This window comes from Salmo trutta, chromosome 17, assembly GCF_901001165.1.
Source record: "Salmo trutta chromosome 17, fSalTru1.1, whole genome shotgun sequence".
NCBI classification, from domain to species: Eukaryota; Metazoa; Chordata; class Actinopteri; order Salmoniformes; family Salmonidae; genus Salmo; species Salmo trutta.
In genome coordinates, this window is record NC_042973.1 from 35,958,017 (window position 1) to 35,969,818 (window position 11,802).

Genomic DNA, 11,802 nt, shown 5'->3' on the forward strand with positions numbered 1-11,802 from the left:
TCGCCAGTTTACTCATTATTACGCACACCTGCCACCATCGTTACGCACACCTGTGCCTCTTGAGACTCACCTGGACTCCATCACCTTCCTGATTACCTTCCTTATATCTGTCACTCTGGTTCTTTTCCTAGGCGTTGTTGATTCTGTTCCTGTGTTATGTCTGTCCGCTACTTGTGTTTCTTGTTTTGTTCCTTGTTTAATTTATTAAATTCACTCCCTGTACTTGCTTCTCGACTCCTAGCGTACCCGTTACAGCTTAGCTGCCTTTTCACAAATGAAAATAATATTGTTATTTTGTTCATAATAATCTCATGTAGTTAGCCTACCCAAACTGTATCTGCGAGCTGTTGGCTAGAGCACCCGTGCCAAGAACAGAGTGGGAAATGTCGAAATATATAATGCCAAATATTTGTGACAAAATGATCAGAAGAGGTAAAAATGCGATGGAAACCAATTTAACTTGTATGTTTTATTCAGTAAATGGGAATTTAGCAGTAAAAGTTATTTTTATGGAAACATGCTGGCAAGATTTGCATATAGTTTTTATGTGGATAAAAAAAATATTTGCCTGAATCTATCATCAATTGGATGGAAACCTAGCTGTCTGAATTATTTTACAGCTGTCTGTTTTGATGTCTCAATGATTTGACTTGTGTATCTGACAGTTCAGCCTGGTCTCATAGACTACACGCAACATAGTAAACGTAAATGCGGTACACTCAAATTACACTAAACAGAAATATAAATGCAACATTTTCAAAATGTTTTACTGAGTTACAGGAAATCAATCAATTGAAATAAATACATTTGGCCCTAATCTATGGATTTCACATGACTGGGAATACAGATATGCATCTGTTGGTCAAAGATATGTAAAAAAAAGGGGTGTGGATCATGCAGTGCTGCCTCATGCAGCGCAACAGATCTCCTTCGCATAGAGTTGATCAGGCTGTTGATTGTGGCCTGTGGAATGTTGTCACACTCCTTTTCAATAGCTGTGCGAAGTTGCTGGATATTGGCGGGAACTGAAACACACTGTCATACACGTTGATCCAGAGCATCCCAAACATGCTCAGTGGGTGAGGTGTCTGGTGAGTAGGCCATGGAAGAACTGGGATGTTTTCAGCTTCCAGGAATTGTGTACAGATCCTTGCGACATGGGGCCGTGTATTATTATGCTGAAACATGAGGTGATGGCGGATGAATGGCACGACAATGGGCCTCAGGATCTCATCATACTATCTCTGTGCATTCAAATTGTCATAAAAAAAATGCTATTGGTTCGCTGTCCGTAGCTTATACCTGCCCATACCATAACACCACCGCCACCAAGGGGCACTCTGTTCACAACGTTGAGATCAGCTAACCGCTTGCCCACACGACACCATACATGCTGTCTGCCATCTACCCGATACAGTTGAAACCGGGATTCATCCGTGAAGAGCACACATCTCCAGGGGCCATCGAAGGTGACCATTTGCCCAATGAAGTCAGTTACATCGTCGAACTGCAGTCAGGTCAAGGCGAGGGCGACAAGTATGCAGTTGAGAATCCCTAAAACTGTTTCTGGCAGATTGTGCAAACCCACAGTTTTATCAGCTGTCGGGGTGGATGGTCTCAGACAATTCCGCAGGTGAAGAAGCCGGATGTAGAGGTCCTTGGCTGGCATGGTTACCCATGGTCTGCGGTTGTGAGGCCGGTTGGAAGTACTGTCAAATTCTCCTAAACGACGTTGGAGGCGGCTTATGGTAGGGAATTCAATTATCTGGCAACAGCTCTTGGGGACATTCCTGCAGTCAGGATGCCAATTGTAAGCTTCCTTTAACTTGCACGCTTCCTTTAAAACACATCTGTGGCATTGTGTTGTGACAAAACTGCACATTTTAGAGTGGCCTTTTTATTGGCCCCAGAACAAGGTGCACCTGTGTAATGATCATGTTGTTTAATCAGCTTCTTGATATGCCACACCTGTCAATTGGATGGATTATCTTGGCAAAGGAAAAATGCTCACTAACAGGGATGTAAACAAAATTGTGCACAGAATTTGAGCGAAATAAGCTTTTTGTGCCTGTGGAAAATGTCTGGGATCTTTTATTTCAGGTCATCAAACATGGGACCAACATTTACATGTTTCGTTTATATTTTTGTTCAGTATATTATGATATCTTACATTTAGTATGGTTACATGAGACAGATGGTTACATAAGGCAAAAACTAAAGTAGGGTGGTTGGTCGGGGTGGATGGGTGAGTTTATAATAGTTGGCTTAGATCTTCTACCTGTCTGACTGCAGTTTGCTTTGCCACACACAGCACAGAGTTGTGGAGAGTCAATGCACTCACAGCAGTTCCCTTATCAACCCGGTATGTTAACTGATGACGTATCACATTTAGAAAGTAAACAAATGTTTAGTGCATCAGTTTAACTGCCTGGCCCAGCCCTTCGGTGTACACTAGAGTTCTAGCAGAGGCAGGAAGTTGAACAGGAAGTTACTTTACTGTTAGTAACGGTTGGGCACAGAGACACATGCCCACACACTCACAACCACAAACCCCTCCCCAACCACACAAACACACACACACACCACAATGTCTCTATCCTTGAGAAAAACAACCCCTGGCATCACAGACCTGCCCAGAGTGGATCAAAGTGAACACAGCATTTGGACGACTGAAAAGAGAGGGAACCCATGATTCAGAGGTGTTACCATTAGCATGCAGGGAGAGTGGCCATGTGCTGCTTTGTCACTCCAAGATCCTGCTATTCCAAGGCAGGGACTCTAGAAAAGCTGCTATTGTCAGTTAATGGAGTTGAAAGGGCCAGAGACCACAGAGGGTCTGGATATACAGAGGCTGCTAGCTAAGAGAAAAGGGAGCTTTTAGCGCATGCCAGAACCTCCAGGTGCTCTGACTGGAAGAGAAAGGCTCCTCTCACTCCTATAGCTATACACAGCATATTACACCACACACTCTAGTAAACACTGTACACTGGCCACCACCAACACACACATTAGTCAATTTGCAGTTTGTGCTCTCCTAGCTGTCTTATCAGACTTGAAAGCCAAACAGCTCTTTCCCACCTGTCTGAATTTCTCTGCCTCTCTCTCTCTCGCTCTCTCTCGCTCTCTCTCTCTCTCTCTCGCTCGCTCTCTCTCTCGCTCTCTCGCTCTCTCTCATATATATCAACTATGTCAGTACTGTGTTTATATATACAATTAATAAGGACATACCAAATAAATGCTAAAATATTCCCATAGGTACAGTTTAAACCAATCTTTTTAAATGGATCAGATTATTCAAACTCCTGATGGTAAAGTTTAAACACTGACTAATGCTCAGGCACTATTTAAAATAAATAAATAATTTTTGAATAAAAAGCTTATTCAGATTCAGAAGGGTTCTATTCAAAACCCTTCTTGCCTTCCAAAGAACCCTTTCTTCCAAAAGAAAATGGTTCTTAGGATGAAAAAGGTTCTAGGTAGAACCACTTGCCTTACAAAGAACCCTCATCTTCCAAAAAGGGTTCTTCAAATGAAAATGGTTCCTTCCGCAAAGAATCCTGTTGGAACCCTTTTTTCTAAGAGTGTACATTTCTCACAAGCTCTGGCAACATCAGTGTAACATTGATCTTGTGTACCATGTTCTTTCTGTTAATCTCTCTCTCAATAGAAGCCGGTGCTGTCAGCATGTATGTTGTGGCTAGCCCTCGCTCTGCTGGTCACAGGATCCACAGAGCCAATAGACCAGTGGTACAGCTGAAACATGAGATCCCCTCACACAAAACTCACCAAAGCAAAGTCACCTGAAGGACTCTCTTTTTCTCCCCCCTTCTCTGACTCTCCCTTATTCCGCCTTTCTTCTTCTCTTACTTTTTTGAGGGCTTGGCATGAAGAGGTTCTGCATCTCAAATCTCAGTGACCCGTTCATTTTCACCATTATGTCTTTCAGCTCCCACCTCTTACATCCAAATTGAGAAAACATTGGAGTAATTACATGATTACCGACTTGCAGTAACAGCTCACAGAAATGCCATAGAAAAATACCCTTAGCTACAGCCGCTGTATTGGTCCCAATTACAAAATGTAGTCTGGTTGGAGATTTGGGGGGGTGGGGTTAGAGACGGCTGGGCTTGCCTCATGCATTAAGGATCTGTATACATTACAGAGAGAGGCCTTTGGAGCAGCTTTGCCTAGGCTACAAAGACTTCAGTGTATATGATCAGGGAAGAGAAGGTAGGGCCGGCGGTACAGCCTTGCTACCGGCGAGCCTGAGACTCACAGAGAGGCTTTACAGTGTAATTAATAGGTTTAACAACGTTCTGGGAGATACAGTAGGGCTGAAATACAGTTCAAATGCAGATCAGCTTCTGACAGAGAAGGGGCCACAAAAAGCACTGGAGAGGGATGAGGCTGAAACTCAATGAAAAAGGAAGAGAAGAAATTGCTCAATTTAGTGATGGCCAGGCTGTGACACCTATGGGTGGTTGGTTGTTAGAGAAAGCTAGAGGAGTGTAGTACAAGGGTCAAGCACGTGTCCATGCAGATCAGATGGCAGGTGACAGTCCTCCCAGCTTGCATGGGCACAAGCCCTCTTTGTGAGGCCCTAGTCCTGGTCCACAGGGGCCTCTCACCGACTCTCAACTTGAAATGTGACACCCACAGGTACGGGAGGGGTAGTTACGCCAGGGGAGCAAATACATGCACACAGACTGGGGGTCGGCTGGCCTCGATGGTGCGTGTGTGTCCAGCCTGGACGGACACAGCCTGATCTGGCCCTGTGCATACCTTTAGCCAGGATCTGATCAATCAGGCCTTGTCTAACATGCTCTGAGGAGCGGAGTAAAGCTGGCCATTAGCCAACTCACCCTGAGCAAACAACCTAGCGATGGGAACAGCCATCATAATATTTCTATGGATGTTGCATGGATGTTGCTTTGTGTGTGTTTGCGAGTGAGTGTGTCTAAAGCAGAAAATGCTTTTTAAAAAGTGGATCCAATAGGAGGTGTCATTAACCAGAATGGGTAGTTGAGCAAAACATTGTCTGAAGGTCAAATTTCAAGGTACCTCCTATTGCCTTGGACATTTACAGAACCACATGTCGACTGGATCCACAGTAATGCGAGAGCCATTGTAAAAAGCTTCCATTAATAGGATCTTGGTTTACATGGATGTCTGGACGAAACACATGTCCATGAGTCCTGCTGTTAATGATGTACTTTAGGAGGAAAGACTGCAGCACATTTAGGGTTCAAAGACAAGGCCAGGTTAGGACGAGCTGTAACCGCCCCAGGACTGCATTCGCCAGACACCCAATTACTGTAAACACACACACACACATAGACACACGCACACACAGCTATCAGCTTCTTACAACACTGCATGCCCTAAGCTTAAACCATTGGGCAAACAAATATACAGTAGGAACACATGGGGGAAATGTGAGCACACACCCCTCTGTTTCTAAACCTTTAAACACACACACACAAACTACCTTATACCTCCTCTCTTGTTTGCCTTTAAACCGTTCATATTTATAGCTGTATGTTGGCTGTGATTTGGCACAGAGCCAGAGAGGAGGCACAGTGATACCCTTCCCCTCCCCCCACATAGCCAAGTCAAAGAGAGCGAGACTAAGCCAGACCTGTTTGATTCAGCACCAACTTCCCCTCAAAAAGATGCCCCTTTGACATACATCCAATCAAGATCCCTCACTGAAAGCATGAGGGAGCTAGCCAAAGGAAATTAAAGAGAAAGAGGCAGAGGAATTGATGAATTTCTTCCTTTGTGTTAGAAAATTTGCATTAAAGCACATCGACATATCCCTAAGCTGTGGTCAGACAATGAGTAGAGCTCTTTCGTACCCTCACATTGATTGAAGAGCAGATAGATGCTTTCTGAAGGCTACAGTGGCAATACAATACCAAGATAACTGCCTGAAAGCATGAGAAAAGAGCAGCTGCCCGGAATGGGCTCATCGTTTTCTTCCCTAACACACTCTCCGATAAGTGTGTGTCTGAGTGTGCGTGTGTGAGAGAGCACGAGCGACTGTCTCCTTTGTGTCTGTGCTGTCATGAGTCTCAGACTGCCAGACGTAAGCTAGTGTAGCCTAGCCCACGTTGCTTTACCAGTGTCTACACATCCATTTGGCACTGCCTCAGCCTATCGTTCTCTCTCCTTACACACAAATATCCACACTACACATGCTCATCAACTGTCTCGCCATAAAATCCACCAACAAAGGAGAGTGTTTCCAGGCTGAAACCAGAGAAAAAAAGCCCCAGACAAAGAGGCATCCGCTGAGCAGAGAGAGGTGCAGTGCCCTCACCTTGAGCCGGTTCCGACCTGGAGGAGGCCAGTAATCCAAAGGTGACCCCCAAGAGCAAAGTCCACATCCTGGGCTTAGCGTCTGGCGATGGCTGGGTGAGTGACTGGAGGAGGAGGTGTGTATGGTCTCTCCAGTGGTCCTGTCTTCTCTGTGCCAGGAGTGAGGGGTGGTGTGTGTGTGTGTGTGTGTGTGTGTGAGAGAGAGAGGGAGAGAGAGCGATAAAAAGAGAGAGAGGTTGTTGTGGGTGTCTGGTAGCTATTGGAGCTGAGACAGACTTTGGCCAACTTTTTTATATTCTGTGTGAGAGAGAGGGTTTCAGAGCTTAGTGACACACAGGCAGAAGGGGGAAGAGGGTGGTGCCGGTGTGTACACACCCTTCTGCTTCTCCCTCTCTTGCTTCCTCCCCCCTCCTTCCCTACCTTGTGCAGCCTCTCTCTCTTTCTCTCTCACACTCTCTCTCTTTTCTCCTTCCTGTCACTGTTTATTTTGTATTTTTTATTAGCTTGTGTTTTGCTGACTATCCCCTCCCCTTCTCTCCCTCTTCTACCTTTCTTAAATTCTGTCTCTGACAGCAACAGTTGCTGAGTGCATCTGGTATTTTGTTCCCTCCTTGCTCTGCTTTCATTTAATCTCATTTTTCTCCAGTAAACCTCTCTCATTTGATCTCCCCCTCTCGCTCTCCCCTTCTCTTCCCAATCTCAATAACTGCCATGATACAGTGACACTATGTCATCCGATGAAATAAAGCTACCTTTTATTTTTACCATGGGCTTTTTCTCAAGATCATCCCTATCCTAGTCTCTTTTCCATTGTCACTAATAGGTCAAACGACTAGATGGATTTCGGCCATATTCATATTATAGATCAGTGGCCAATGACAATTCAAGGTGAGCCTATATGAAACAAAACCATGAACTGACTGGACATACACTGCCTTCAGAAAGTATTCATACCCTGTGACTTATTTCACATTTTGTTGTGTTACAGTCTCAATTCAAAATAGATTAAATAAAAACAAATCTCACCCATCTACACAATACTCCATAATGACCAAGTGAAAACATGTTTTTAGAAAAATGTTACATTTTTTCAAAAATGAAATACAGAAATATCTCATTTAAATAAGTATTCACACCCCTGAGTCAATACTTTGTAAAAACACCTTTGGCAGCGATTACATCTTTGAGTCGTCTTGGGTATGTCTGTATCAGCTTTGCACATCTGGATTTGTGGATTTTCTCCCATATTTTCTCAAGCTCTGTTAAGTTAGATGGGGAGCGACGGTGAACAGCAATCTTCCAGTCTTTGCACAGATTTTCAATTTGATTCAATTCCGTGCTTTGCCTGGGTCACTCAAGGACTTTCACATTGTTGTTCTAAGCCATTCTTTCGTAGCTTTGGCTGTATGCGTGGAGTCATTGTTCTGTTGGTCGTTTGCACTCTGAAGCAGGTTGTCATCAAGGATTTGCCTGTATTTGGTTCCATTCATTGTTCCTTCTATCCTTACCAGTCTCCCAGTCCTTGCCACTGAAAAGCCTCCCCATAGCATGATCCTGCCAACACCATGCTTCATGGTAGGGAGGGTGTTAGACGGGTGATGAGCTGTGCCTGGTTTTCTCCAGACATAGCGCTATGCATTCAAGCCAAAGAATAAAATGTTTGTCTCACAGACCACAGAATATGTTTGCCTTATGCTCTGTCTTTCACATGCTTTTTTGCAAACTCCAGACGTGCTATCACATGCCTTTTACTCAGGAGTGGGTTCTGTCTGGCCACTCTCCCAAAAGCTCAGATTGGTGAAGTGCTGTAGAAACTGTTGTTCTTCTGTCAGGTTCTCCAATCTCAGCCAACGAACTCTATAGTTCTGTCAGAGTGATCATTGGGTTCTTGGTCACCTCCCTGACCAAGGTCCTTCTTGCTCGGTTTTTCAGTTTGGTTGGACGGCCAGCTCTAGGCAGAGTCGGGGTAGTTCCATATTACTTCAATTTCCCAACGATGGAGACCACTGTGCTCTTGGAAACATTCAACACTCTAGAAATAGTTTTATAACCTTCACTATTCTATTTCGGAGATCTTCCTCACGGTATAGTTTCTGCTCTGATTTTCACTGTCAACTGTGGGACCTTATATAGACAGGTGTGTTTCTTTCTAAATCAAGCTTTTCCTTGCTCTTCACTATTATTCTACAATGTACAAAATAGTAAAAATAAAGAAAAACCCTTAAATGAGTCCAAACTTTTGACAGGTACTTTATATATGGAGACTGTTTAGTGCCAAAAATAAGTTAAATACATTAAAAAAATTCTAAACAATTCCTGATCTTTCTTATATCTCTCAGATATAGGACAGACACTTCAGAACAAGCTTCCTTCAGATTTTTTGAGAGACTATTTGTTGTTCCAGGTAGTGAATCAGTTATTCAATGTGTTGTATGGGCTAACAGCAGTAAGGCCACACATGTATTTTTCATCAAATACTTTTTATATTTTTGGAAGTCACAGACTGTTCTGTCTGCTACCGCATGGAAAGCATTACCGATGCAGAGGAACTGGAACTGGAACCAGCATTACCGAAGTCTGGAACCAACAAGACCCTGAACAGCTTCTACCCCCAAGCCCTAATACCACTAAATAGTTAATCAAATAGCTACCTGGATTATCTGCATTGACTGATGTCATGACTGTCCTGGGAGAATCTCAATGGATCAGCTTGGTAATGGCTGACATTAACCAGACAGCTCACACCCGGTCATAAATTTAAGCAGGAGAAATCTCTCTCTCTACCGTTTGGTATCAACCAAAGGAATAACTTTGCATAGAGAGACTTTTCCCCACCCAAAACTCTAATGTCCAAAAAGTGATAATGGAACAATATTTCTAACACAACAATGTGGGAAGTGGTCACTAATGGCATATTGTTTTTCATTTTGTGATGTTATTAAGAACTGTATGGACCAAATATTGTAACTTGTAAAGGATACCCCCTTTATCTGTCAAGTTTTCATCCAATATGTTGTGAATACAATATGAACAATTATGAACATATTTTTGTTAAGATATGAATGTGATTTTAGGAGGGATAAGAGAATCTAACTCCTATAAACTGTGCATAAGTAAGTAGCCACGCCCAAAGTGAGGTCGGAGCCATCCCTTTTGGCCTGAGTGCATAAAAAGCCTTGGTAATGAAAATAACAGACCAGAAAGGCATGGAGCGGTAGCTTCATGTTGGAAATGGTTGAAATGTTGAACCTCAACACGAGGTGAAGAAATAAACTCACCTTCCTTTTGACCAGAGAGACAACGAGCTGCAGCTCATGTTCATCGTGGTCCGAATCTTGAATCCCAACACGAGGAGGAAGCGGTGAGAAGCTCACCTCAGACAATCACTGGTACAACTGATTAGCTGTCTTAAGTCATCTGTCGAGAAAAGTGAATCTAATTGAGACTATCCTACTACGCTCATCACCAATAGGAACCGTCGACATGGCTGGTTATCTTCCAGAGTGAACAACAGTAGAGGACGGGAAAGGGGAGACCCCTTTCAGACAATCGGGACCGAGATAAATGGCGAAGGCACATGTGAATACATTTATGATTTTTTTATTCCAAACGGGCAGCGGTTCGTGTGCAAAGTATATGGTTAATGGGAGAATAGTTATAGAAAGTGTCCCTTTTTCTTTCTCTCTCTCTCTACCCTCCCTCCATCTATGTTGTAACAAGCCATCATATCATGACAGTCCACTAGGAACCTTGTTTCATGTAGGTGTATGTGGGTATTCTGTGTTATTATTTAGTTAGCTAGTAAATAAATGATTATACCAATTTGTGTAGAACTGAATAATGCACAAGGCTGATCCAAGAAGGAGATTTGCAAATCCAAGAAGGTTACGGTCGTTTGACTGAGTATTTGATAAGAGGTAATGATTAATAAGATGACTGTTTATCGATGTTAGATGTAAAGGATTTCTCTGTACTTTGCTCCATTCATTTTTCCCTTGATCCTGACTAGTCTCTCAGTCTCTACCACTGAAAAATATCCCCACAGCATGATGCTATCACCACCACCAGGGATGGAGAAAGGTTTCCTCCAGACGTGACGCTTGGCATTCAAGCCAAAAAGTTCAACCTTGGTTTCATCAGACCAGAGAATCTTGTTTCTTATGATCCAACAGTCCTTTAGCTTTCTTCTGGAAAACTCCAAGCGGGCCGTCATGTTCCTTTTTCTGAGGAGGGGCTTCCATCTGGCCACTCTACCATAAAGGCCTGATTGGTAGAGTGCTACAGAGATGGTTTTCCTTCTGGACGATTCTGGCATCTCCACAGAGGAAGTCTGGAGCTCTGTCAGAGTAACCATCGGGTTCTTGGTCACCTCACCTGGCCGGGAGGCAAGCTCTAGGAAGAGTCTTGGTGGATCCAAACTTCTTCCATTTAAGAATGATGGAGGCAAGTGTGTTATTGGGGACCTTCAATGCTGCATAACATTTTGGGTACCCTTCCCCAGATCTGTGCCTCAACACAATCCTGTCTCTGAGCTCTACGGACAATTCCTTTAACCTCAAGGCTTGTTCAACTGTGGGACCTTGAATAGCCAAGTGTGTGCCTTTCCAAATCATGTCCGATCAATTGAATTTACAACAGGTGGGCTCCAATGAAGTTGTAGAAACATCTCAAGGTTGATCAATGGAAACAGGATGCACCTAAGCTCATTTTCGAGTCTCATAGAAGTGTCTGAATACTTATGTAAATAATGTATTTATGTTTAAAACAAACAAAAAACAACCTGTTTTCACTTTGTCATTATGGGGTATTGTGTGTAGACTGCTGAGGATTTTTTTATTCAATCAATTTTAGAATAAGGCATAACAAAATGTGGAAAAAGTCAAGGGGTCTGAATCCTTACCGAATGCACTGTATCTCCTTCAATTACTTCTTACTCCAGAACATCGACTCGGTACTGGTACCTTGTGTATATTAGCCAAGTTATCGTTATTCATTGTTTATTTATTCCTCGTGTTATTCTTTTTTTGAATATATTTTTCTCTCTGCATTGTTGGGAAGGGCCCGTAAATAAGCATTTCACTGTGAGTCTATGCCTGTTGTTTACGAATCATGTGACAAATAACACTTGATTTGAACACACAGACACACACTTTAAACCCCCTATGCTCCTTTCAGACTCCTCTTTAAAAGTCACTGATATCTCTTCTTCTTCTTCCATGGTAGCCAAAATAATGGTCAACTAGGCATTTTTATACATGACCCTAAACATGATGGAATGTTTTAATTGCTTAATTAACTTAGGAACCACACCTGTGTGGAAGAACCTGTTTAAAATATATTTAAAGTGTTTTTTTAATTTTGGCAGTTACCTTTAGATGGCATCTATGTGAAGATAAGGCAAGCTGTTAATAATGTTATCAACCACACCGTTTCTATTTCCATGAGGACGATATCGTCGCTATGACGTTCATATTGAGCTTC

The 11,802-nt window shown here is 43.0% G+C and overlaps 1 protein-coding gene across 1 annotated transcript in view; it reads right to left on the bottom strand.

Moving 5' to 3' along the window:
• The window catches only part of cd44b (CD44 molecule (IN blood group) b), a 31,647-nt gene extending 24,997 nt beyond the window's left edge, over positions 1-6,650 (bottom strand). The window contains exon 1 of the mRNA XM_029696666.1: positions 6,323-6,650. Coding sequence (XP_029552526.1) covers positions 6,323-6,389 — 67 coding nt within the window. The 5' untranslated portion in view covers positions 6,390-6,650. The remainder of the gene's footprint in view (positions 1-6,322) is intronic.
• Positions 6,651-11,802: the final 5,152 nt, after the last annotated feature.